Source organism: Callorhinchus milii, unplaced genomic scaffold, assembly GCF_018977255.1.
Source record: "Callorhinchus milii isolate IMCB2004 unplaced genomic scaffold, IMCB_Cmil_1.0 Scaffold27, whole genome shotgun sequence".
Classification (NCBI taxonomy): Eukaryota; Metazoa; Chordata; class Chondrichthyes; order Chimaeriformes; family Callorhinchidae; genus Callorhinchus; species Callorhinchus milii.
The window spans coordinates 4,035,441-4,063,163 of NW_024704768.1; the positions used below are offsets into that span (position 1 = coordinate 4,035,441).

The following is a 27,723-nucleotide window of genomic DNA, read 5'->3' on the forward strand; positions in this document are numbered from 1 at the left end:
TGTCTGTGTGTGTGTGGGGGGGGGTGTCTGTGTGTGGGGTGTGTGTGTGCGCAAACGTCAACTGGAGACTATTCCGGCGAATATACAGCTCATTTGCACACAATTCGATTCCCGTGACAATCAAATGGGAGACCACCACCACCACCACCACCGCAGCAGCAGCAGCAGCAACAAATGACACTCACGCAGTGCCTCTCACGTCAGGAGGACGTCCCGAGGCACGGGACAGTCAGGGATGTTTGACCCGAGCTGGGGTTTGGGATCAGGAGGTGGTGGGTGGGGTGGGGTGGGGGGGCGTGTGGAGGTGCTGTGTGGGGTGAGGGCAGGGGAAGGGGAGGGTGAGGGGTAGGAGGGCGATTGAAGGCACGGTCGAAGAGGAGGGTGTTGAGACGTGCTGTGAAGGAGGCGAGGGAGGGAGTGTCGGTTTTGTTGATGTCATGAGTTGCTCTGTCTCTGGTTAGAGGAAGGTGTGTCCTCTTCGATATTGGCTTCGCTCCAGTGCTGAGTGCAGTGAGAGAGAGAGAGAGAGAGAAATCAAGTTTGCGGAGAGAGAGAGAGAGAGAGAGAGATGTGATCTGCGATCTGCCACTTTGGCATTTGGTGACCGGAGGAGAGGGAGACAAGACGACAGAACCGGGAGCTTGGGGTAAGCATGGGATCTGGGTTTGGATTGGGCTGCTGCTCCTGACCGGCTCGGGTGACTATGTTCACTGGTCTTTCAACATGCAAAACATATGTTTGTCTGTGTATGTGCACGCGTACGTGTGTGTGCGTGCGTGTGTGTGTGTGTGTGTGTGTGGGAAGAGAATGAGAGAGAACGAGAGAGAGAGACACACACTCTCTCACACACTCTCTCACGCACTCTCACGCACACACAGGCAATTTAACCAGATTTGGAGTTTCAACACAGCTTTAGGAAGTGCGTCCGTGTGTGAGTGTGTGTGAGTGTGTGAGTGTGTGTGTGTGTGGTGTGTGTGGTGAGTGTGTGTGTGGGTGAACTTTGGCAGAACTGGAACTACGGGAGAGATGGTCAAATGAAAAGCGTTTGAGGTTTACCCATTTGTTGGAACGTATAGCCTGTGTGTGTGTGTGTGTGTGTGTGTGTGTGTGTGAGTTTCTCACTCTTTCTCTCTCTCTCGCTCTCTCTCTCTCTCGCTCTCTCTCGATCTCAATCCAGCCTTGCTTTTCCCGCTTTCCCTTTTCCCAGCCCCGGTCGAGACCCCGATTGCCCAGCGCCTCGGGACGTCCTCCCGACCCGAAAGGGGCTGCACAAAGCGAACGCGGCCGTCGTTGTTAAAACTTGACATCTGTCCCCAAAGCGAACCGTTCCAGCTATTCACTGAACGCCTGCGGCAGATGTGTTTTGCTGGACCTGCGCTAACAGCTCTTACTGCTCCTCTCCGAACCTCCTCCACGCGTTCAGACATTAAGAGTCTTTTATTTGTTGCTCCTCAAGCTGGCAGTCTTGATGGCTTTTCCGTGGCTTGGAGCCAGAACTCTGCATATTCAATATTTTCCATTCTGCCCTACATTCATGTCCTGGTCAATAATTTAGTGCGAGTTAAAATCTTATATGTGCTACACTGACTGAGGATGTGCCTAACCAAACAGAGGCGCTTTGCCCGGTTCAAACGCCTCGTCGAAAGGTCTCGAAGCACTGTACCTGAGTCGTCGGCAGGTGTAGTGACTGTGGTTTTTAATATAATAAGGCCACGGGTTGAATATTCGAGAAAAAAAATCTCTCTTCTCTTTTCTGCTAAGGTTACGGGATCTTTTATACTAATGGTAATGATAATAATAATAATAATAATAATATTGACGCTCGCGTTCGATACGGCAGCTTTGGCGCCGGGAGGACGTCTCAAAGTGCTTCACGGGATTTACTGTAAAGTGTAGTGACTGTGCCGATTTGTGCACAGCGACGTCCCCCCACCTTGTAGAAGGGACTATTCGCGCTCTCTCTCTCTCTCGGGCTGACAGTCACTTCAAGGTTGTTCCTGGATGCAAATTGGTTGCTGCATTTGCCCCCAAGGTACACACAGTCACTAGACTTCACAGTGAAATCTGGGCGTGAGAGCTTTGTGAGAACAACTGCAACGATGTGGGTGTATAATAGTGGCCTTCCCACCGGACGGTGTCTCGAGAGCGCGATGTAAACCTGGATATGAACGGCGCAATATCAAATGCAAGGATTGTTAATTATTATTCATCCTCATCATCATAATAATCATAATAATAATAATAATAACAGGTTCTAAATTCGAAGCTACTTTTTAACTGGGTTCCTTTGACGATAATACGCCTTCCCCCATCGTCGAGATGGTGTCTCACAGGATATGCTGTAAAGTATAGTGAGTGCTATTTTGCGGGCAAACACACCAGCCAGTTTGTGCGTAGGGGGATGTCCCTGCCACCACCACCACAACAACAACAACAGCAACAGCAACAACAACAACAACAAAATTACACTTGTAAAGAGTCGGGGGAAATCCCAAGGCGCTGGACAGACAGAGTCATGGACCCGAACTGGGCAATCGGGGTCGGGGAGGGTGGCGGGCGGTGGGGTGGGGGGGATGCAGGCAGATCAAAAGCACGGTCGAAGAGGAGGGTCTTGAGATGGGGTCTTGAAGGTGGCAAGTGGGGGGGGGTGGGAGGGGGGCGGCGAGACTGAGGGATGGCGTTCCAGAGCTCTCTTTAACGTACTTGAGATGCCTTAGGGACGGACGTGATAAGGCAAGCTTTCCCGCTGCTTGTCCAGCTGGGACCACCCTACCGGTTAGGGCTTTGGCTACAGGGTTAACAGGAGCAATGCCCAGGGACATCCTCTGGCTGTGGAAGGTGCTTCATAGATGTAAATTTGTTGTTGTTTGTTTGTTTGTTTGTTGTTGTTTACCTGGACAGGGGAGTGAGGTTTACCGTCTCATTAAAAGGTTGTCATCTCCGACAACGTAGCACTCCTCCGCACCCCCCCCCACCCCACACACACACCCACCCACCCCAGCACCGCGCTGGAGTGTCGCTGGAGGGATGATAATCCCAGTAGTGTTCACGGCGTTCCCACGGGAAGGCAATCCGCTTCGCAATTAGCAATCAGATCGCACTGAAGCAGAGCTCCCCGTGTGTCAGCATCGCATACGTAGCGGGTAATCATTCCTCCCTCCCCCCAAAATAATAATAAAAATAATTAATAACTCGGTCACTCGATCCACCACTGTTTGGTGGGACGTTGCTGAGAGCAATTGGCTGCCGTCTTTCGCCCACGAAATGCACAGTCACTTCACTTGGCGGTATATCCTGTGTCAAGAGCTTTGGGACCGAGACAGAGGGAATGTGGGATGGCGTTCCTAAGGGTGGGGGGGAGCGTTGGTGGGGGGGGGGGTAAGTGAGGCAGGTCAGAGCCCCCTGAGCAGAGGGAGTGGAAAGGAGTTAGCAGGTGGTAGAGGTAGTGAGGAGCAAAGGAGGGGAGAGAGTTGGAGGGTCTCTGGGATGGAGTTCCAGAGAGGGGGGGGGGCAGGAGGGCTGAAAGCTCGGTCACTGATGGTGGGGGTGGGGGGGAAGAGGTTGGGGGAAACATAAAGCAGCCCTGTGCTCGCTGAGCAAAGAGCGAGCGAGCAAGTTGTTAGGGTTTGAGTAAGTTGCAGAGATAAGGTGGGCGGTGGGTGGGGGCTGCGGGGGGGAGTGGGGGGGGTGCGGTGGGTGGGGTGGGGGGTGGGGGGGGGCGGAGGCAGGAAACAAAAGCTTTGGGGGATTTACAGGTGGGAACGAGGATCTTGAACTCGAAAGGTGTCAGATCAGAGATCGCCTCAGAGCGAGAGTGTGGGCGAAGTTTCTAAGTGTCGAGAAGTTGTTATGTCTGACAAACAACACTCACTCACTCACTCACTCACTCACTCACTCACTCACACACACACACTCACTCACACACACACTCACTCGCACACACACACACTCACTCACTCACACACACACACACTCACTCACTCACACACACAGTCACTCACTCACACACACACACACACACACACACTCACTCACTCACACACACACACACACACTCACTCACTCGCTCACTCACACACACACTCACTCACTCACTCACACACACACTCACTCGCTCACTCGCTCACAGACTCGCACCTACACTCACAGCTGCATCGCTTACATCAAAGATATTGTTCAACATCCTCTCCTGTGCGGCTTTCTCGTTGAACTCGCAAACGGCAACCTGCCCGACCACATCAAGCAGACGCAGGCAACAGCAAACAATCTGCTATTGTGAGCAACTCTTCCACCCTCTCCGCCCACCTCCTCCTGTCTTTGTGTCATAAGTTCTGATAAACATCTTGATGTGTGTCAGCCTGGCTGGCATTGGCCGGCGTTGGCTGGCGTTGGCTGGCGTTGGCTGGCATTGGCCGGCGTTGGCTGGCATTGGCCGGCGTTGGCCGGCGTTGGCTGGCGTTGGCCGGCGTTGGCCGGCGTTGGCCGGCGTTGGCTGGCGTTGGCCGGCATTGGCCGGCTCGCAAACCCGCTCACGCTCTCAGCTCTTTGAGTCGGAAAGTTCGGACTTGGAACTTATGCTCCGACCTTAATAAGGTGATCAAACAGTCACTGGTGGTGGGGAATCCTCCCACTCAGCTCCTGTTAAACCCTGCAAACTAACTAACTAACTAACTAACTAACTAACTGACGGGGAGGGTGGTCCTAGCTGGACAAGCAGCGGGAAAGCCTGGCCAGAGAAGGGAGTTTCTCTCTATCCCTCTCTCTCTCTCTCTCCCCACACCCGGTGTCCCGGCTGACAATCCCTCTCCAGATAAAATCAGTCGCTCGCTCCACGACTGTGTGCGAGGAAGTCGCTGTGCGCAAATCTTTGCTGCTGTCACCTACAAAAACACACAGTCCGCTGCGTGTCGTTATTATTGCATTACAGTCATCATCATCATCATTATTATTATTATTAGTTAAATGATTCGGAGAAACTCGCTTTTATACTCCAAACTTCCTCGTGACAGCACGCGCTGTCTCGCTTTTCCTGCCGGGGTTCGCTGAAACAAGTCCAGTTCGTTTGGCTTCCATTTGGGCCTTATTTCCCCCCCCCCCCGTGGGTGTGTGTGTGTGTGTGTGTGGGTGTGCAAGTGGGTGTGTTTCGTTTGCAACGAGGTCCTTTTAAGACTGACTCACTCCCCAAGGGCTCGAGGGCTGACTCACTCTCTCAGCGATTGTCGTGTCCAACTCCTTCACCTCTCTCTCCACGTGAGAGAGACAGAGAGAGAGAGAGACAGAGAGAGAGAGAGAGAACTTGCGCTGTGCCAGTAATATATATTATATAATCCTCGCATTTGATACAGCGCCTTTATTGAGACGTCTCAAAGTCTCCATTGTGCGTGTGTGTGTATGTGTGTGTGAGTGTGTGTGTGAGCGTCTGTGTGTGTGTGTGTGTGTGTGTGGGGAGTAAGGAAACTTGCCCAACATTTCGCCCCGACCTAACCCCCCCCCCCCCCGGGAATCGAGGCGAGGGCTCTAACCCCACAGGGGGTCTCCCTTAAGTTACAGCAAAATCGTGGCGGCTTCCGACGTGACATTGCGCTGCTATACATCAATGTCACTCGTTGTCGTTTTCTTTTGCCGGGGACGTCGCTGTGCGCAAATTTGCTGCCGTGTTCGCCGACGAAACACGCAGTCACTACGCTCGACAGAGGCGGATCACGGGGTGGGCGGGTGTGGACCGTAAGCACGGTCGAAGAAGGGGAAGACCTGAAGGTGGGGGAACGGGGCGAGGCGGAGGGATTGAGGGAGAGAGTTCCAGGGACATCCTCCTGCCCTGGAAAAAGGCATTTAAACCAAATGCAAAGATTAATTATAATAATAATCATAATAATAATAGTAACAGCAGCAATCCCCCACCCCCTCCCGGGGGAAAAAGTATAGTCATTCACTTAATAGCTGCTTGTCGGGTATTACTGTGAACAAATTAGCATTTGGCAGGACTTTACAGGAATTTTGAGTGACGTGTCGTTGGAGTCGGCGTTTGAGGCCCTAAGTAAACGGAGAGGAAGGATTATTATGATGTGGTATCGCTGCCGCTATACCTCTCGCGGTCGCTGCCTGATCCCTGCGCTCAATCAGCTTCTCCTCCCGTCCGGCAAATCAAACCCGGATTATTTCCTCTTCTCTTTTTAATCCACTTTTCCCGGATTGACTCGCCGAGCAAATGTCGGGCGGGACTTCGCTCGGGCTGAAGGGTCGTTAAACGATAAATGGCAATCCTCGCGCCGGGCGGTTTCGCCGACGAAACACGCGGTCACTGCACTTTGCAGCGCATCCTGTGAGAGACGTCTCGACCACGCGATAAGGCGCTATGCCAAGTGCGAGGGTTGTTGTTGTTGTTGTTGTTGTCGATGTAGGGTCTTAATCACGTGGTCGAGATGCCTCAAGTCACTTTGTGGACCTCAGTGTAAAGTGTAGTGACTGTGTGTTTTGCAGGGCGAAACGGGCCGGCCGATTTGCGCACAGCAACGACCCGTCCCACACAAACTGCCATGAAGTGAACAACCCGTTTTATTTTTGGGGGGGGGGGGAGTGGGGGGGAATTGCTGTCCCAGGAGAGAGAGAGAGAGAGAGAGGGAGAGAAACTACCGTCTCTTTTCCAACAGCCCTTTAACGTCCACCTGAACAGGGCACAGACGGTGGTGGGGGGGGGGGGGGGGGGGGGGGGGGGGTGAGGTTAAACGTCTCAGCCGAAGGACGACGCCTCCACCAATACAACGTAACCACTCGTTTCCCCCAACTCCTGCCTCCACCCGCACCCCCAGCGCTGCACTGGAGGGTCAGCCTAGACTGTGAGCTCAGACGCGTTTTGCGGAGGGATGGAGCGAGTGGGGGTGGGGGGGGGGGCTTGAACCCACAAACTAATGACTCAGAGGGCGGGAGAGCTACCGACTGAGCCGGGGGTGAAGCCTGAAGCCTTTGCAGGCGCTCGTGCGATGGCTCGAGCAGCAGCTCGCTCTTGTCGCTTGTGGCCACAGCACTTCCTGAGCCAGAGGGAGCCCCAGATGTAAACCGCGAGGGCTGTTACATTTGAGACGTTTGAGCGTTTCCATCCTCGGCCGGTGACTCATTCAGGTTAAGCCGACACGCCAAACCCCACGGGCTCGAACCCCCCCACCCACCCCCCCACAGCTCCCCCCCACCCACCCATCCTCGCCCCTCCCTCAGCGCACAGCGACAAGACTGAGAATCTCCCTTTCTGCTGTAGAGCCTCAATCTTCACAGCCAGTTCATCCCTCGCGCCCTACGCCGCACCTTCAGCCCCTACGCCCCGAAACTCTGGAACACTCTTCCCCCAAAACCCTCCGCCTCGCCTTCCCCACCCCCCCTCACCCCCCACCTTCCCTCCCCATCGGAGGCGGCGGAGAATCGTTGGAACGGGAAACTGCCCAAGCCGGGGGTCTGGCTCAAAGCCGGATCGGGGGAGAGGGTGGGGGGGGGGGAACGCTGCAGGTCCATGTGAGTTGCCATGTGGCTCTCTGCGCACGCTGACTCCCCCCCCCCCCCCACGCACTGAGCTGAGCTCCAGGCAGGTGGGCAGAACCACACACACGCAGCTTAGAAAGGTTAAGCTTCCTGACAACGCTCCGTGCCAGGGCCTCGAGCAGTGTGAGGCTTCCTGCCACGCAAACACCCCCCCCGCACCCCCCCTTGCGATCGTCGAGCCCGTGGTTTCCAACCCCCGGCCGATGGCGTGACCTGCGCGAAGCTCTACCTCGACTCGCAGTAAGAAAAAGAACTTGCTTTCATAATAACGACGGATAATATTCGTTGCGTTGGGAGTCTCGCAGTGCTTCGCGGAGTCGACTGTGAGGTGGAGTGACTGTGTGTTTTGTGGGCGAAACGTGGCAGCCAATTCCACTTGCCTCCTCGAGCTCTGTGGTTAAACCTTGCACTTTGCCCTGAGAATTGATTCACTGGATAGGAATGTCACGGCTTTGTTTATTGTCCCCTTCCCCGCTTTTACAGCTGAGAAACTGTTTGGTAAATGAGCAATCAGTCCGCACGGTGCGAGGGCCGGCCTTCTCCCGTCTCCAGGCTGGGGCTCGCAATCAATGAATTAACTAATTAATTATAATAATCCTCGCGTCTGGTACGTCTCAAAACGCTTCGCAGAACACCCTGCAAAGTGGAGTGACTGCGTACTTTGCGGGCGAAGCGCGGCAGCTCTATATCGAGCGCATGGATGGCTCTCAGCCCGGCTCAGTCGGTGGTAGGACTCTCTCTCTCTCTCTCTCATCTCTGAGTCAGAAGGTTGTGGGTTCAATCTCCACCCCACCCCACCCCACCCCACCCCACCACGGGGAACTTGGAATCAGTCTTAAGTCCAGTGCAGCCGTGGTGGGTGGGTGGGGGGGGGGGGTGTCGCGTGGTCAGCGATGTTCCTGGCCAACGATCCCCCCAAATAAAATTGGCCGCTCAATCAACCTCTGCCGCATTTCGCCCGCACAGTCACTACGCTTTGCGCACTTTACGGCGTGTCCCGCGGAGCGCTTCGAGGCGTCGCGCCGGCGGGATGGACGAGGCGCTGTATCGAATGCGAGGGTTATTATTATCAATATTATCGATAAGAACTTCCGCCCGATCGCTCCACCTCTCGACCCCCCCCCCCCCCCCCCCCCACCCAAACCCCCCATCACAGCATCGAACTGGTCTGTGAGTGAGTTCAGGGCGAACTGGAATCAGATGATTATGTAGATTCTTGGCCGGGAGCCAACCTCGGCTTAGACCGGCCAATTTTTTTCTCCTAATCTGATATCATTTTCCAACCCACTTCAGCAAGAAGCAGCCCTGGAAGACCAACGGTTTCACAGATCGCTCCTTAATTGGGGGTAGTCTGCCCGCAGCGCAGCGCGGGAACCAAGCAGGATCTCAGAGACGCGCGTGCAAATTCCAGCAACGTCACGTCGCGCTTACCAATGCTTTTCTTGCAACATTAATAATAGGAGTGATAATGATAATCATAATAGGAATAATAATCATCCTCATAAAAAGCCTCGTGTTTGACACGGCGCCTTATCGCGCCTTCGAGACGTCTCAAAGCGCTTCCCGGGATACGCTGTAAAGTGGATTTTTGTGGGCTTTATGTGGGCAAAATGCAGGGCAAAACCTTGGGCGAAACTCCACACGCTCGCGCACACGCACGCGCACACGCACATGCCCCTTATTACCGAGCAGTTAGTCGATTGGCGGATGGATCACTTTTCCGGGGGTAATAATCCCTTCAAAAATAAAATAATAGTAATAATAATTGGGTCACTCAACCCACGGCTGTTTGTGGGCGACGTCGCCGGGTGCAATCGGCTGCCGCGTTTCGTCCACAAAATACACAGTCACCGCACTTTACAGTGCCCTTTGAGACGTCTGGGAGACGCGATCAGGCGCCGCGTCGAATGCCAGGACTGTTATTGTTGGCGTCGGACCCTCTCAGCTCCTCGGAGAGCGATGGAGCGGGAAGTAAATGGAGGTTTACCTGAGGACCGCTGGGCTGGTTGGGGTCTGACAGCCTGGTCACCAGTCTCAACATGTGTTGAACGTGTCTCAGTGCCTCTCGGCTCTCGGACAGGAATTCTACGATGGGGTGAAATTACAGTCACGTCTCTGTGTTGTTTGTCGATCCTTCCCCCGCCCACCCTCCCCAATGTACTCCTTCCTAACGTCCAGGCAACCGGCCAATTTGCACTTCCCCCCCACCCCCAATCGCCCACCCCCCCACAAGCCTGGGCTCTCGCCAACCAGCGCCTAATACTCTCCGGAATTAGGTAAGCAGGGTGCGTCCCTCCAGAAAGAGAGAGAGAGAGAGAGACAGAGAGCGCATTCCATTCCGACAGTCTCTCTCTGGGGATTTCCACGTGTAGGTGGGATGTGGGGAATTCTCAGTCGGGTTTGGAGACTCTTAAGCAAACGCTGGTGGGTTTCCGCGTGTGTCAGACACCCACACGGCTGACCAGAAACAAAATTGACAGAGCCTTTTAATTGCGACTGGAGCTGAAGTGCCGATTAGCTGTAGAACGGCAGAACAGTCACGAGGGGCTGAATGGCCCCCTCCTGTTCCCACGTACCTATTGCGATAACAACCCTTGCGTTTGGCGGATGTACTGGAAAGTGGAGTGACTGACTGTGTGTTTTGTGGCCGAAAGTGCTTCGGGGAGCCTGAGCCGAGGGGAGAGGGAGGAGAGGTGGTTGGGGGGGGGGGAAGGGGGCGCGGGGGCGGTGTGGGGGAGCGATTGAAAGACGTAAACCTTTGCATCGTTTGCAAACACATTCTGTTTCCCCGATTGACCGCCCACCTGCCTTCGGTTGCCTCACTCACTCCCCTGTTGGTTTCATTTCTTGTCACAGTTGCACACACATCGTGTCTACCCGATTTATTCACCTTAGCGCCCTCCTACCTTTTGCAAATTAGCTGTTGTTTTTTCTTTCCACCTACTCCTTACTAGTTACCCAACCTTTAGATTTTTTGGGGGGCGAGTGGCTGTCACAGCAATTCTCTCTCTCTCTCTCTCTCTCTCTGTCTGTCTGTCTCTTTCTCTCTGTATTGCGTGTTGTATTTCTGCAGCGTTAGCATTTTGATTTGAACTCGACGCTTCCGGCTTTCGTGCCCCCGAGGTGTTGGGTGGGTGGGGTGGTGGTGTGTGTGGGGGGGGGGGGGCAAGAGAACGTTTCAATGTGAAGAGTTACGCACTAGCCTGTGTGTGTGTGTGTGTGTGTGTGTGTGTGTGTGCGCGTGACTGGATTGCGTTCTGCACTGCAGCAATCAAGGGTAAACTCACTGCTCGCCGGCTTTCCACTGCAATTGCTGCCCCGCGTCGCAGAAGAAGCCTTACTCTTCCAGGACTCGCGGTCAAATCACCCCTCAGCGCCCACGACCACCCCGACAAAAACTCGCACTTGCCTCGCGCCCTCCGCACAGGTAAGGTGTCCACCGCTGTCAAAAACGCCACGCGCTAACAACAGTCGCAACCCTCGCGTTCGGCCCGGCGCCTTAGCACGTCGTCGAGACGTCTCAGAGCGCTTCAGGGAATGTAGCTGTGATTGATTGACTGGTCCAATCGATTACGATTCGCGGAGGGATTATTACCTCCCGGGAAAAGCGACCCCCGCCGATCGACTCACAGTCGGGTTCCTGCTGGGCAAACAGAGGCGCGCGCGCGCGCGTGTGTGTGTGTGTCTGTGGTTGTGTATGTGTGTGTGTCTGTCTGTGTCTGTTTGTGTGGAGTAAGGAAAGTTGCCTCAAGGTTTCGCCCTGTCCTGTCCCGCCTGGGAATCGAACCCGGGTCCTCTACTCGCTTCAAAACGACAGCCAGCTGTCCCAAAACTTGGTCACTCGATCCCCCCCTCCCACACCCCGACGGTGTGCGGGGACTCCGCCGCGAGCAATTTGGCTGCCGCGTTTCGCCCGCAAATCACAGTCCACTTTACAGTGCGTCCCGCGAAGCGCTTTGAGACGTCTCGACGACGTGATAAGGCTCTGGGTCAAGCGCCAGGACTTATTATCATTATTATTATAGCTGTGAAGCTGCGATTGTCTCTCTCTCTCTCGTAGCTGCTTGACGCTCACTGCTACCTGACTTAAGTGACCATTCGTCATGCCTGTGCTTAGCCACCGAGTGTGGGCGGTTTGTGGGTGGACAGATTGCCAGGTCCTCATTCAGTGTTCGTGCCGAGGGCAATGGGTTGCCATTAGACACAGGTTCCCTGGCTCGGCACCTCCCCCACCCCCACTCTTTACTGCCCTTGACGATAATTGCGGAGTTCTCCTGTGGCTCAGGGGTTAGAGCCTTCGCCTCGCAAGCCAGAGGACCGGGGTTCGATTCCCGGGCGGGTCAGGTCATGGGCGAAATGTCGGGCAAGTTTCCTTACTCCCCACACACACACACACACACACACACACACACATACGCACACATAGAAGATTATTCTAATTGTTATCGGCGTTGTCTCTGCCTGTCTCGAGGTACAACGTCTGGTTGTTTTCTGCGCCTGTTAATAAAAGGCTGAAGTGGCTGATGAGATGCTTGTAAACACTGTCGTTGAATTTAATCAAATCCTATTCAGTCTCTTGACACAATCGTATTGTGTGCGCGTGTGTGTGGGAGGCAAGTCACCAGAGCTCTGCAATTTATCATCAGCCCCTACGCCCTGAAACTCTGACACTCTCTCCCTCGATCCCTCCGTCTGCCCCCCCCCACTTTCCATCCCCCCATCTTCCAGTCGCGCCTCCCTCTCCCTCTCCCTCTCCTCGTGCTCTGCGACGCTCCGCTGCGCTGTGTAAAGGTACTGTTGTTGTTGTTGTTGTTTAGGTGTTAAGAGCTGGAGCCCGAGGTACGAGGGATGGACAGAGGAGAGTGGGCCACGCTCAGTCCGGATGAGTTTGTGAAGCTTCACGAGTACATCGAGTGTGAGTACTTCACAAAAATAAATAATGATAACGATGATGACAATAATAATAATTTGGTCGCTTCAATCCGCCACTGTTTGTGGGGGCGTCGCTGCCGCGATTCACCGTCAAAACACACGGTCACTGCGCTCTACAGTGTGTCCGGTGTCGGGGCTTTGAGACGTCTCACAGACGTGATAAAGCCCTGCAGCAAATGCAAGAATTATTATTATTATCAGTAGTAGTATTATTATCATTACTTCTCTCTTGGAGGCTTGTGACTGGGGTGGGGGGGGGGGAGCCAGAGGACACTGATTCCTTCCGCTTGTGTGTGGTCACTCAGTCCACAACTGCTGTGCGCCCTGTACCCTGTACTGTATAGCGTAGTGACTGCGTATTTTGTGGGCGAAACGCGGCGGCCAACGGCGTCCCCACAATCAGCCGTGGATTGACTTTGCTGCTCGTGAAAGCGAAAAAAGAAATAAAATCTTTGCGACAGGCGCGGGCGGACACAAAGGCATTGCGATGTCTCTCCCGTTTGTTCAACGCAGACAGTGACTGCAACAACAAGAGGACAGGGAATCCAATGGAAACATCCCGCGGTGTGAGAGTGTGAGAGGAGTTAATCCGGAATAATCCTTTCGCCCACAAATTCCTGCCTCCCGCCCCTCTCGCCCCATCACAACCTATACATCGACCAGTGCACACACTCACACCGAGGTTACACCACCATAATAATCCTGTGCATTACGCCAATTTTTGGAAGGATGTCAAGGTCTCGGGAGAGGGTGTAAAAGAGATTTACCAGAATGGTACCAGGGTTGAGGGACTTCAGTTACGTGCAGAGACTAGACTAGAGGAGCTGGGATTGATCTCCTTGCAGCAGAGAAGGTTAAAGCAAAGATTGAATAGAGGCGTTCGCAACGATGAGGGGTTTTGGTAGAGTAGAGAGGGGGAGAAACTGTTTCCTCTGGCGGGCGGGTGGGTCGGGAACCAGAGGACCAGACCAGGAGGTATTCTTTTTACCCAGAGAGTTGTTACGGACTGAAACACACGGCCTGAAAAGCTGGTGGGAGCCGATTCAACAGGAGCTTTCAAAAGGGAATTGGATAGGGAGGGACTTGGAAAGGAACCATGTGCAGGGCTTTGGGGGGGTAAGAGCGGGGGAGTGAGTAGGACTAGTTGGTGGCTCCTTTCAAAGAGCCCGCACAGGCACGATGGGCCGAATGGCCTCCTTCTGTGAATTCAATTGGCGTGTTTTCCCTCGACAGACACCACCAAGACAGTGAAGGAGGTCCTAACGGAATTTGAAGGCAATGGCTTGCTTTCCAAATACAGCGCAAAGGAGGTGAGTTCCGCGCGCTTTCTGCGTGAACGTTTAGCTTTGTCTCTTCAAAGCCCTCCACGGCCTCGCTCCTCCCTACCTCTGTGACCCTACTAACACTTTACCGACCTGCCCTCTCCCTCAGCTCAGAGCTCGGGCCTTCAGCCTCTCTGCCCCCACCCTTTTGGAACTCCATCCCACAGTCCCTTCGCCTCTGACCCTTTGGCAATGGAATGTCGGAATGGAGTCCACCCTCTGTGGCAGTCTCCGTCTCTCTGTCAGACGTCTGGTTCCTGAGCCAGGCAGGTCTAGCTAGACATGATTCCAGGGTAATAGCTGATAACAACCCGACCGCCCTCACTTCGCTTGACCCTCTCTTTGTCTCTCTGCCCGTCGCAGAGCATAGACTTCGAAGGCTTCAAGCTATTCATGAGGATTTACCTGGAGGCCGACACAATTCCCGAAGACTTCTGCCGGCACCTTTACCGCTCTTTCCAAACCAAATTGAGCGACAGAGGAGAGGAGGTCAACAACGAGAGTGAGGTCTCCCCCACTACCCAGGACACGAGTGAGTCCTGACTGCAGGACAGTTGCCTTGAGAACGTCGCTGGGTTCCCCCAAAACAGTCTAGACCCAAACGTCATCCCTGCAGCTCAGGGGTTAGAGCCCTCGCCTCGCAAGCGAGAGGACCCGGGTTCGATTCCCGGGCGGGTCGGTCAGGGCGAAACTTGGGCAAGTTTCCTTACTCCCCACCCCCCCACATACACACACACACGCCTCTGCTTACCCGGCAGTAAGTAGGAACCCGGTTGTTAGGCAATTGGTGGATCGCTTTCTGGCGGTAACAATCCCTTCAAAAATAATGAACGAATAAATAATTTGGTCACTCAATCCCCGGCTGTTTGTGGGGATGTCGCTGGGCGCAATTGACTGCCGCGTTTCGCCCACAAAACACGCAGTCACTCCACTTGACAATATCTCCCGTGAAGCGCTTTGAGACGTCTCGACGACGCGATAAGGCGCCGGGTCAAATGCCAGGATTATTATTATTATTATTACCCATTTGGTACCGAGTAAGTTATTTTTTGGTGGTGTGCGTGTTTCAACAGACAGACAAAGCTCCAAGTCCCAGGACGAGATGCAGGTGATATGTGTGAAGGACATTGTGTGTTATCTCTCATTCCTGGAGGGAGTGGAGCCTGAGGACAAGCTGAAATGTGAGTCCAGATCCCCGCAACAACAACAACGCATGACATTTACACCACTCCCATCAAGTCGGGAGGACATCTCAAGACGCTGGACAGTCAGGAATTCGGACCCGAGCTGGGGGTCCGATGGGGGGGGTGGAGGGCAGGGCAGAGAGGGTGGAGGGGGGTAGGAGGGAATCGAACCCAGATCCTCTCGCTTACGAGGCGAGTGCTCTAACCACCACTACGCTACAGGACTCCATGATACCCTTCTTCACCCTGGGCTCGTGCGTCCGATAAACTCCCTTTGTTTTGTGCTTCTTCCACAGTTACTTTCAAGCTGTATGATGCAGATGGCAACGGCCTTTTGGATAGCTCAGTAAGTCGGGCTCTGCTCGTGTCTGAATACTAATTAATTAATAATAATAATAATTTGATGCAGCGCCTTATCACGTCTCAAAGCGCTTCACAGGCTACACTGTAAAGTGGAGTGACTGTGTGTGTCTTGTGCACTTACTCAGCGGTAAGTAGGAATCTGGTTATTAGTCGATTGGCAGTTCGATGTCTGGGGGTAATAATCCCTTCAAAAAAATGATAATAATAATAATAATAATTCGGTCACTCAATCCACGGCTGTTTGTGGGGACGCTGCTGTGCGCGATCGGCTGCCGCGTTTCGCCCACAAAATACGCAGTCAATTCACTTTACAGCATATCCCGCGAAGCGCTTTGAGACGTCTCGACGACGTGATGAGGCGCTGTGTGAAATGCGAGGATTATTATCACAATCGTCATCATTAATGTTAACAATAGGATATACATTTTCTCCACGTGAACCTATCTAATTCCTTTTTAACTCCGTGCAAACCGGTGTGTGCGTGAGTGCGTGTGAGTGTGTGTGAGTGCGTGAGTGTGAGTGCGTGTGTGAGCTTGTGAGTGTGTGTGTGTGTGTGTGTGTGTTTCTCAGTTACACGATCGAGTGCGGATGTAGAATTGCAGAGATATAGAATTCTCTGCAGTGTAGGTGTCAGCTTACGGTGGAGGACTGACTGACCGGCTGATTATCCTCCTGACCTTAGGAAGTCGATCGGATCATTGCCCAGATGATGCACGTGGCCAAATACCTGAACTGGGACGTCACTGAACTGAAACCGGTGAGTCCACCACCACCACAACTTGCATTTACACCGTGTCTTTCACATGGGATAGCGTCCCAGAGCGCCTGACAGTGACGGGGTCTGTCCCTGAGCCCGGGGGGGGGGGGGGGGCGAGAGGACAAGGGAGAGGGGGAGGTGACCGCAAGCACGGTCGAAAAAGGTCTTCAGGTGGGATTCGAACTTGGGGAGGACACGGGGCGAGGCCGGGGGAGAGAGTGACGGAGATTCAGGGCGTAGTGGCTGAAGGCACGGCCACCGATGGCGTTGGGGAGGGGGCGAGGGACGAGCAGGAGGCCGGAGCAGGCCGAGCGGAGCCAGTGGGTGGCGGGAGTAGGGGGTCAGCAGATGGGAGAGGTCGGGAGGTGCGAGGGCATGAAGGGATCAGAAGATCTTGAAGTCGATCCGTTCGGTATCTGGGAGCCAGTGGGGCCTGGCGGGGAGTCCTTTACTTTCGCCCACAAAACAAGCAGTCACTACACTGTTATTGTTATTCTCTGACGCTGAGCAGGTTTCTCTCTCGCGCTCTCTCCTCACCCTCTTCCCCTAAACTCCCTTCCCCTCTCTTCTCTTCTGTTCCCCCCCCAAAACATGTCTTGCCTTGAGGGCAAGAAATTTGGGGGAATTTAATTTCGGGGTGGCTATGTCAGAAGCAAGAATTATTATTATTATTAATATAATTATTTGGGGGGCGGGGCGTGTTTAGATTCTGAAGGAGATGATGAGCGAAATCGATTACGATGGGAATGGAACCGTGTCTTTGGACGAGTGGATCAAGGGCGGGATGACCACAGTGCCCCTACTTGTGCTTCTAGGGCTCGAGGCCGTAAGTAACCAAACCTCTTGCACGGCCAGAAACACCGGCCAACCGATAGCTCATCGATAACAGTACTAAATCATCACAGATACAGAAAACTTACCCCAAATTCACAACTCTTCTAAGTTCCTGAGGTTCAGGGCTTTTATAATTAATGATATTAAAATCAATTAAATCTCCAAAACTCAACAACTGTCCTGTAACTCCGGTCCCTCTCCTTTATACCCCAAATTTTTCCCGTGTGACTTTTTTTACCCCAATTAGTTCTCCGTACATTGACCTTCAGCCTAAAAGACAGGACCATAAAACCTCGTTGAGTCACAAAACCTAATTTTAAAAAAAGCCACGAGGCTTCCGAAAGCGCTTAAACCAACAATTTAAACCAACTCACGAGAGATGAACAGATTGCTATCTCAATCTCACAGATTCAACAGACTCTGCGGCACAGAACAACGAAACGACCACAGCAAGAAAATTACATTTATAGAGCGCCTGTCACGTCGGGAGGACATCCCAAAGCGTCCCAAAGTCCCAGAACATCTGTGATCCCTTCCCATGAACCCAAATATCCACCCTATTACGATTTCCCCCTCACTGGCTCTCACTGTGAAGAGCTTTGAGACGTCTTGCCGACGTGACGAGGCGCTATGTCAAATGCAAGGATTATTATTATCATCAATAATACCCCACGTGAGTTCCCGTCCTAGAAACCCGTCTCAAAGCGCTTGAAATACCCTAACGTGTAGTGACCGTGCGGTGTCTGTTGGCAAAAACGTCTGTTGACAATTGTGCCTCTCCCTGTGCCACACGATCTGCTTCTCTCTCTTTCTCTCTACACAGAGCTTGAAGGACGATGGCCAACATATTTGGCAACTGAAACACTTCAATCGGCCGGTGTATTGTAACTTGTGCCAAAATATGTTGCTGGGAATCAGAAAGCAGGGATTATGCTGTACATGTAAGTCCTCTGAATGCGCACTTATTATTTGAGGTCATCAGATGTGTATTAGATTTGTTTGCCACCGCCGGACCGATCGAATACAGAATCGCCGAGACTCGTGCGACTGTTCGGGGGGCCGAATCCGGCCCGCGGGCCACAGGTTGGCCAACATTGGAGACTCAAGTACTCACAGGAGTTGAAATTGCAGATCAATCTGAGGTTCCCCCCTAGTGGACATCTCTGACGGGCAGGACACCAGGGAGGGGAGTGCAGAGCTCGATTGATTCTTGTCCCGGCCGGACAGTGCACCACAAAGCCTGTTCGCTGTGGACATCTTCTGAGCTGAAATCAAGACATGGCGGTAATCATGTGGTGTCCTGTAGCCTATGGTGGTTAGAGCCTTCACCCCGCAAGCGAGAGGAACTGGGTTCGATTCCCGGGCGGGTCGGGTCAGGTCAAGGCAAGTTTCCTTACCCGAGGAGAGGAGAGGAGAGGAGAGGGGAGGGGAGAGGCGAGGGAGGGAGTATGGTCAATAACATCATGTTCCTCTTTATTGCAGTGTGTAAATACACAGCCCACGAGCGCTGTGCGTCGAAAGCCCCTTTGTCCTGTATCAAAACTTACGCCAAATCTAAAAAGGACACGAGCGTAAGGCATCTCTCTCTCTCTCTCTCTCTCTCTCTCTCTCGCTGTTCCCATTGCAGTTCCCTCCGTTAATGTCGTCTACCGCTCGTACCCGCAACTCGTTGTGTCACTGGAACTACTACAACAACTTACAGGGTCCTGGGTGGGGGGTCTTGACAGTGGCGGAGTGTGATGCCGAGCCTGGGTGGGGGTGGTGGAGGAAGAAGGGAGCACTGGTCACAGAGGAAGCTCTTCAGATGCGACCTGAAGATGGGAAAGGAGAGAGGAGGCGAGGCGGTGGGATTGAGGGAGAGAGCGACAAGAGTTTGGGGGGGGGGGGGGGCGTGGCGACTGATGGTGGAGTGGAGGGTTGTGAGGGACGAGCAGGCGGCCGGGTGGAGCCAGTCGAGCGGAGGCAGTGGGTTGTGTGGGGGGAGAGGTAAGCAGTTTGGAGGAGAGCGAGGGAGGTCCCAGGGCTTTGCAGACGATCCTTGAAAAGGGATTCAGTCAGAAACGTAAGGCGTGTCCGGACTTCTGCCGTCCCTCAGGAACTTAAGTAGGGTCTGCGTGGTTTTTTTCCTCTCCCGGGAGAATCGTAACCGTTGTTAACCCCTCGGTGGCTCTAGGTCATGAAGCACATGTGGGTGGACGGGAACTGCCACATGACCTGCGAATTCTGCCAGAAATCGATCATAAGCTTCCACCGTCTGACGGGGGTCCACTGTGTCTGGTGTCACATTACCGTGAGTATTTTGTCCTGTTGATTTTTTTATTTGGGTTGGGGGGGGGAGATGGGGGGAGGGAGGGAGGGTGGGGGGGAAACCCATCGCTGTGCTTTACGAGAGACCAAACCAAACTGAGTTCCACTTGCACCGTCTACACATGGAAATTCCCATTCTCACAGGAACGTAGGAATAGGAACAGGAGGAGGCCATTCAGACCCTCGAGCCTGTTCTGCCGTTCTCTTGTGGCTCCACCATCGGTGGCCGGGCCTTCAGCCTCTCTGCACCCCGTCCTATGGAACTCCTTCCCGCAGTCCCTCCACCTCGCCCGCGTCCCCCCCTCCCTTTGCCTCCTTCAAGGCGTGTCTCAAACCCCTCCTAAACCCCCCTCCCACTCTCGCTCCCCACCCTCCACGATCCCCTATATCAGACCATGGCTGATCTGTACTTCAAGTCCAATTTGCCCCTTATTCCTTGATACCCCGACCTGACAAACATCTGCCACCTCGGCCTTGAGAATGTGTGTGGGTGGGTAATGGGGTCTGTGGCGATGGTCGGTTGCCATTGATTGACCGATTGACTGATTGATTGACTGATTGATTGACTGATTGATTGACTGATTAATTGACTGATTGATTGACTGATTGATTGATCCTGTGATAAACTCTCTGTCATTAATAGCTACACAACGAGTGTGTGTCCAAGGTGAAGGAGTCGTGCGATTGCGGGACATTGAAGGATCACGTGCTCCCTCCCTCTGCTATCTACCCCGGAGTTCTGGTAACTATTCAACCTTCTTCAACATTATAACCGACTCTATAATAATGCAATAATAATCCCTGTGTCTGACCCAGAGCCTTATCACGTCGTCGAGACGTCTCAAGACGAGTGACTGTGTATTTTGTGGGCGAAACACAACGGCCAATTGAGGGATTGAGGGAGCAAATTGGGGGGAGATCATCACCAGCGGAAAAGTGATCGACTAACAACCTACTTACTGCTGGGTAAACAGAGGCGCGTGTGTGTGTGGGGGGGGGGGGGAGTAAGGAAACTTGCCGGGAATTGAACCCAACAACATTTTGTGTAGCGCCCGTCACACAGACCAAGGCAATTGGCTGCTTCATTTCGCCCACAAAATACACAGTCACTCCACTTTACAGTCTATTCTGTGAAGCGCTTTGAGACGACGCGATGAGGCGTTGGGTCAAATGCAAGGATTATTATTATTATTATTATCATTGTCATTATCATTGTCGTGTCCTTTTATCCTTTTGAAGGACAGGCAGAACAGTCAGAGGAAGAAGGAAGAGGAAGGTTCGATGTCACCAGACACCGAACAACCAGTCACTACAGTAGACGGGCAAATCCTTCAGGTGATTTACAGCGACCGAAATCTCCACTTGGGTTAAGCACCAAATATTTACCGACAGGTTGGAGCGTTCCTGAGAGAGAGAGCGATTGAGGGGTTTAAAAGGGGGCAATGACCTGGGGCCGTGCGTCTGCCGTTAAACCCGAGCGCAGCACAAGGGTTTACAATATTACAGGGATTCGATAGGGTAACGACGGAGAAGCCATTTCCTCTGGCGGGAGGGAGGGGGTGAAGTCCCGCACAAGGCTCGGAAGAGGGTGGGGGGAGGGCTTCGTCTTAAAGTTAGAGCCACGCCATTTCGGAGTGAAATCAGGAGGCAGTTTGTCACCCCAAAGGGAGCGGAAGTCTAGACCTTCCTCTCTCTCTCTCTGTCTCTCTCTCTCTCTCCCAAAACGCTGTGGATTATGTCCGGATCCATTCACATTGTCCAGACTGAGGCGGTCAGATCAGGGGATCGAGGGGACACGGGGGCCAAGCGGGTAGTTGGAGTTGAGGTACAGATCAGCCATGGTCTAATAGAATGGCGGAACAGGCTCGGGGGGCTGAATGGCCTCCTCCTGGTCCTACGTTCCTTTGCTTGTACAGTGTACAATCCCTCCACAAAGAGGAAGGTGGGAGAGTGGGGGGTGGGGGGGTAATGCTATTGGGTGATATTGGGTAATATTTTTCCCTTCCCCGCCCCACCACCTTCTACCTTTCCCCCCCACCCCGTCCTAATCTTGCTCACTCTCCCCTCCTTCGCAGATTACCCCGGTGCCCCAAACGCACCCACTTCTGGTGTTTGTGAACCCCAAAAGTGGGGGGAAGCAGGGAGAGAGGTAAGAATCCCCCCCCCCCCCGCGCCCCCACCCCTCACTGTCCTCGCTCGGTGAATTTCTGGCGTATATATACAGTTAAAACACAATACGATTTACATTTATAATAATAACAATAATCCACCCATTTGACCCAGCGCCTTAACACGTCGTTAAGACGTCTCAAAGCGCTTCGCAGGATGTGCTATCAAGTGTAGTGACTGTGTGTATTTTGTGGGCGCAAGGCGGCAGCAAATTGCGCACAGCAGTGTCCCACAAACAGTCGTGGAGTGAGCGACTGATTTTATATTAGCCATCTATGGCATGATGAAGTGCAGTATCAAATGCCTGGATTACTATCATCATTGAGAATAAGTGTAGTGACTGTGTATTTTGCGGTAAACAAGCACAGGAAAGCCCCACAAACAGCCGCTGAAGTGACTGGCCAATGTTTTTCGTATCCGGAGGGGGCTGTCGGGCAGGAATGAGGACGGATTTTAACTGTTCCCATATCTGCTCTGACAGTCTGTGGATCTCTTTTTTTTCCCACAGGGTTTTAAGGAAATTCCAGTATCTTCTGAACCCAAGACAGGTCTACAACCTTTCCAAAGGTGGACCCAAACCAGGGTAAGGCCCAACCACCAACCAACCGTCAACAGAGATACAATACAGTCCCAAATTGCATTGGTAAAGCGCCTTTTACGTCGGGAGGACATCCCGAGGCGCTGGACAGTCAGGGATTAGGACCCGAGCGGGAAAGTTGGGGGATTGGGATCAGGGAGGGTGTTGGGTGGGGGTAGGAGGGTGGCTGAAGGCACGGTCGAGGAGGGTCTTGAGGCGTGCCTTGAAGGAGGCGAGGGAGGGAGCGAGGCGGAGGGAATGTGGGATGGAGTTCCAGGGAGGTGACGTGGAATGGGGGGGTAGATCGATGATGTGACGAGTGATTGATGAGTTAACCTTTCTGCGGGGTTTACTCTGAGGTTTCGCTGACATTCCCTCCCGCGCTCTCCCTCCCTCCCACAGCCTGAAATTCTTTCACGGACTGACGGACTTCCGGATCCTGGTCTGCGGGGGGGATGGCACAGTGGGATGGATCCTGGACTCAATGGGTAAGGCATTTCGGAGCGCTTAGCGGTGGCGGAGCCTGACTCCGAGCCGGGGGGGAGTGGGGTGGTGGGGGGGTTGGGGGCAGGTGACCGTAAGCACGGTCGAAGAGTAAGGTTTTCAGGCGGGACTTGAGAAAAGGGGGAGAGGGGGGTAAGGCGGAGGGATTGAGGGAGAGCGGGAGGGAGTTGGGAGTCAGCAAATCCCTAAATGGTTCAGCCGACCACTCGCGTTTCTTACTTTAGAAATACCGCAAACTCAGCCCCGATTGAGTGTCCTTACTCCCCCCCCCCCCCCCCCCACACACACAGACACACACACACACACACACACACACACAGACACACACACACACACACACAGACAGCCACACGTGCGTCTGTTTATCAGCAGTCAGTAGGAACCGCTTATTTGTGCATTGAGGGAAAGCACTGAGTATAACACAGAATATAAAGTGTGTGTGGTTCGCGGGAGAAACGCGGCAGCCCATCGCGCCCAGTGGCGTGTCCCCCCCCCCCCCCCCACCCCCCCCAAAAAAGAGCGCTCTAACCTCTGCGCTCCAGGACTCCCCGTTTAACAAAATCTTCCTCCTTTTGGCTTTCAGATAAAATGAACTTTGCTGCTAAGCCGTCGGTGGCGGTTTTACCGCTGGGAACCGGGAATGACATGGCGCGTTGCCTCCGATGGGGAGGAGGTAAGGGCCGACCTGCAGCCGGGGGAGAGGGGGTGGGGGGGGGGGGGCATTAAAGATCCCTGTTAAAGACCCTTTTACCCCAGATTTGTTTGGGGTTTCCCCCAGGCCGTGTCCAGTGGACAAATAGTAAAACAGCCTCTCGTGGTCTGCGTCGACCTCCTGATGTGAGAGGCGCTGCGTAGATGCAAATTTGTGTATTCGCGCAGTATCAAATGCCAAAATTGCTATAATAATAATAATAATAATCCCGGCGTGCGGCCCGGCGCCTTATCACGTCTTCCAGACGTCTCAAAGCGCTTCACGGGACACACTGACAAGTGGAGTGACTGTGTATTTTTGGCGGGCGAAACACGGCAGCCAATCGCGCACAGCAATCAATCAATCAGTCAGTCAGTCAGTTAATTCTTGTTATTATTCTAACGCTGGCACCGTTTCTTTCACCCCTCACCTTATTGAACGGCAGGCTACGAGGGGGAGAAACTGACTAAAATCCTGAAGGATATCGAGGTCAGTACTGCAGTCATGTTGGATCGGTGGAGTTTTGAGGTGACCCCCAGCACAGAGGAGAAAGGGGACCCTGTGCCTTACAGCATCATCAACAACTATTTCTCCATCGGGGTGGTAAGCGCAGAGAGAACACTGACCGGACCGCGGCTCGTTAGGTTACGTCACGGTTTTTGGCTAATACACATTCATTTCCATGTTAGTGGATTCATTGCACTTAATAATAATAATAATAATACCAATCTTTGACCCAGCGCCTTATCTCCTTGTTGAGACGTCTCAAAGCGCTTCACAGGACACGCCGTAAAGTGGAGTGGACCGGGTCTCTTGCGGGAGAAACCCAGCAGCCAATTGCGCCCGGCGACGTTCCCCACACACAGACGTGAAACGAGTGACTAATTTTATCTGGGGTGGGGGGCGTGGGTGGGGGTCCGGGGGGATTGTCGGCCAGGACACCGGGGGGTGGGGTGGGGGGCGGTGGGGGAGAGAGACAGAGAGAGTTTAATGTTTCATCCAAAGGACGGCATCTCTGACAATGCAACGCCCCCATCAGCACTGCATTGGAGCGTCGTCTTAGACTATTATTATTATTATTTATCTACGACTAAGCTGCAGTGTTCTACGTAATTGTTCAGTGATGACGTCTCTCTCTCTCTCTCTCTCTCTCCGTCCTGATTAGGACGCTTCAATCGCGCACCGATTCCACACGATGAGGGAGAAGCACCCGGAAAAATTCAACACCAGGTCAGTCCTCCTTCCCTCTCCGATCACAGGACCGATCCGTGGCGAGAGCCTCTCAAACCCGTCTACAAATCCCTCCGCACCCTGATACCTCCCTCCCTCCCTCCCCCCCACCTGCCTTCTCCCCGCCCCACCAACCCACTACCCGCTGCCTCCTGCTTGTCCCTCGTGCCGTCCGTTCCGCCCTCGGTGGCCGCGCTTTCTATCACTGTGCCCCAAAACTAAGGAACGCACTCCCTCTATCCCCTCCGCCTTGCCCCCTCGCACACCCCCCGTTGCAATAAACTGGCGGAACAGGCTTGATGGGCTGAATGGCCTCCTGTCCCTGTTCGCCTACGTCCCTAACCCCAAGGTTCTTGTTTTGCCCTGTGAAAGGATGAAGAATAAACTGTGGTATTTTGAGTTTGCTACGTCAGAAACTCTTTCCTCCACCTGCAAGAACCTCAAGGACGTCCTGGAGATAGAGGTGAGTTTCCCCCCTCTCTCTGGTGCCTCACGTGGCCTCAACAACCAACAATGATGAGCACCCACAGAAGATAGCCGGGCAATTGGCCCCCCGTGTCCATGCCCCGAGCTCTCTTCAGTCTCATTTCGTAGAATCATAGAATCCTACAGCGCAGGAGGAGGCCATTTGGCCCATCGTGTCCTTGCCTGGTTCTTGGAAAGAGCTGTCCAAGTTAGTCCCACTCACTCCCCCGCTATAAAATCTTTCCCCCCCACGCCCCGTGAATTGCAGTAATTGGTAACGTCCTTTGGCTGTTGAGGTTCGAGCTTGTTCTAGAGTTCCCCCAATCTTTGGAACTCCATCCCTCAGTCCCTTCGCCTCGACCCCTCCCTCGCCTTCTTCAAAGCCCGTCTCAAGACCCTTCGGTCACCCTCCAACCCCTCCCTTCAACCCCCACCCCCACTACCCCCTCCTGATCTCCTGGTGGAGATCTGACCCCAACAAAGGGGTTGGAGGAGCCTTGAGGGGAGTACGAGCCTTGCGACCTCAAGTGGCTGAGGAACTTCTAACAGTTTCCCAATTAGTCTATTGCAAAGGAAAGTGCTTCCCTGCCCGGCACAGAGGACGGAGTGGGTGGGGGGTTGAGGGGTGGGAGTGTTGAGGAGAGAGTGGGGTGAGGGGAGGGGGGAGGCCCCGAAAATTCCTCCCGTTGTGGAAGTGGTGCTTTCTGCTGTTGTACTGTATTGTTACCTTTCTCGTCGCAGTGCAGTGGGACCCGGGTGGACCTCAGCAGCTTCTCCCTGGAGGGCGTCGCTGTGCTGAACATCCCCAGTATGCACGGGGGCTCGAACCTGTGGGGGGAGAACAAGAAGATGTCGGGAGAGCTGAAAAACAAAACCTACGCAGCCATCACTGACCCCGTTACCCTCAAGTCCTGCGTCCAAGGTAACCTTTGCGCCGTGGCCGAGCGGTTAGCGAGCGAGCGAGCGAGGTGCAGGGACTGGGATGGCATTCCAGAGAGTGGTGGCAGAGTGGCAGAAGGTCCTCCCGCCGATGGTGGGGTGGGTGGGGGACGTGACGCAGGCCGGACTGGAAGGAACGGGCAGGTTGGTGGCGGGGAGCGGGTGGTGTTAGGAGGTCTCAGAGCCAGTGGGGGAGCAGTTCCTACGTGCGCGGCAGTGAGTAGGAACCCGGGTGTTAGTCGATTGGCGGATTGCTTTCCTGGAAGTGGTCCCAACAACAACAACAACAACTTGCATTTACACAGCGCCTCTCGCACACGGCGGGGGGGGGGGGGGGTAAGCGTTCCCGAGCACTTAACAGTGGCAGAGACTGACGCCAAGCCAGGGTCGAAGAGGAAGGTGGTGAAGGAGGGGTGGGGGGGGGCGGGGGGGGTGAGGCGGAGGGATTGAGGGAAGAGAATTCCGAAGGTCATGAAAGGAAAAAGCTGTAACCAAAGGCGCTTTTGCTTCGCAGATTTGAGCGATAAACTGCTGGAGGTCGTGGGACTCGAGGGAGTGATTGAAATGGGACAGATTTATACGGGACTAAAGAGCGCCGGCAATCGACTGGCGCAGTGCTCCGATATCACGATAAGGTAATCATCGCTGAGGGCCGGGGACAGGGAGGTTGGAGTCCCCTCTGTAGCTCAGGGGTGAGAGCCCTCGCCTCGCAAGCGAGAGGACCCGGGTTCGATTCCCAGGTGGGACAGGTCAGGGGGAAACCTTAGGCAAATTTCCTTACTCCCCCACACGCACACGCGCACACACTCACACTCGCCTCTGTTTACCTAAGCAGGTTGTTAGTCGATTTGCGCATCGCTGTCCGGGGATAATAATCCCTTCAAAAGAAAAATAATAATAATCATTTGGTCGCTCGGCTGCTTGTGGGGACGTCGCCGGGCGCAATCGGCTGCCGCATTTCGCTCGCAAAACGCACAGTCACTGCACTTTACAGTGTGTCCCGCGAAGCGCTTTGAGACGTCTCGACGACATGATAAGGCGCTGTGTCAAATGCGAGGACTATTATTGCTATTATTTCTGTGAGTTGCCCTCCGATAACCTCCCGACATGAAAGGCACCGGGACCAAATTTAAGGATTCTTCCTCTTACTGTTATCGGTGTTGTTATTAATAATATTATTTGACGCTCCCCAGGACAAAACAATCTTTGCCAATGCAGATCGATGGGGAGCCCTGGGTTCAACCTCCTTGCACTGTAAGTAACGTCCGCTGAGCACTTCCGTGAGTAATCATTAAACTTAATCAGGTCACGAACAGTCGGGGGAAGTCGAGTCGAGTTTCAACTAGTCCAGAGGAGTAAAACCAGAGGACGCACGGCCTGCCATTGAAGGGGTGGGGGGTGGTGGTGGGGGGGGGGGTGGGGGGGGAATTCAGAACAACACTACTTCAGTGAGAGAGGGCAGTGATCTCCTGTGGAACAGACTCGCTCCCTGGGGACACGGTGGAAAGCAGGAAATGTTGATTCCTTCAAACGCAGGTCAGATAGCTTTCTTCTCGGAAATAACGCGATGGGATTGTAGAGCGCAGGGAGTTCGGGACACGTGCGCAAGCGGCTGACAGGAAGGCGGAAGGCCAACTAGATGGGCCTTTGGTTTTTTTTTTTCCTTTTAATGTTCCAACGGGATGGAACTGGAGCGAGAGGACAAGGGAATCGGGTCGGCGGAGGGTGACGCTGTGGCTTGTAACCTTTCTTTTAAAAAAAGCTTGTGCTTTTTGTGAAACACCCCCCCCACCCCCACCCCCTCAGATCAAGATAACGCACAAGAACCAGGTGTCGATGTTGGTGGGACCTTCAACAAAATCATCCGGATCCAAGAAGTGACACGGACGACCGAGAGAGAGAGAGAGAGAGAGAGAGAG

At 53.7% G+C, this 27,723-nt stretch overlaps 1 protein-coding gene across 3 annotated transcripts; it reads left to right on the top strand.

Moving 5' to 3' along the window:
- Positions 1-371: 371 nt before the first annotated feature.
- Positions 372-27,723, top strand: LOC103173408 (diacylglycerol kinase beta). 3 transcript variants are annotated; one of them, XM_042344198.1, is made up of 25 exons: positions 372-646; positions 10,860-10,957; positions 12,348-12,445; positions 13,696-13,772; positions 14,148-14,316; positions 14,858-14,965; positions 15,265-15,314; positions 16,014-16,088; positions 16,795-16,914; positions 17,746-17,863; positions 18,405-18,493; positions 19,096-19,212; positions 19,873-19,971; positions 20,469-20,564; positions 21,305-21,378; positions 21,907-21,981; positions 22,378-22,463; positions 23,063-23,152; positions 23,616-23,773; positions 24,336-24,400; positions 24,773-24,863; positions 25,607-25,787; positions 26,319-26,439; positions 26,998-27,058; positions 27,611-27,723. In XM_042344198.1, the coding sequence occupies exons 3-25, from the start codon at positions 12,379-12,381 to the stop codon at positions 27,683-27,685; spliced, it is 2,262 nt and encodes a 753-aa protein (XP_042200132.1). In that variant the 5' UTR covers positions 372-646; positions 10,860-10,957; positions 12,348-12,378; the 3' UTR covers positions 27,686-27,723. The 3 variants fall into 3 exon arrangements, with proteins under 3 accessions (XP_042200132.1, XP_042200131.1, XP_042200133.1); XM_042344197.1 differs by lacking the exon at positions 10,860-10,957; XM_042344199.1 differs by lacking the exons at positions 372-646; positions 10,860-10,957; positions 12,348-12,445; ... (8 more) ...; positions 19,096-19,212; positions 19,873-19,971 and adding an exon at positions 20,130-20,195 and having other exon boundaries at positions 20,474-20,564.

What these genes read in the sequence shown, in the direction of transcription:
- LOC103173408 (XM_042344198.1), top strand. Translation starts at nt 12,379, where the DNA reads ATGGACAGAGGAGAGTGGGCCACGCTCAGTCCGGATGAGTTTGTGAAG. An exon ending in ACGGCCTTTTGGATAGCTCA is followed by an intron (nt 15,315 to 16,013) that starts GTAAGTCGGGCT and finishes TCCTGACCTTAG; the next exon opens with GAAGTCGATCGGATCATTGC. An exon ending in TTGCCTCCGATGGGGAGGAG is followed by an intron (nt 23,153 to 23,615) that starts GTAAGGGCCGAC and finishes ATTGAACGGCAG; the next exon opens with GCTACGAGGGGGAGAAACTG.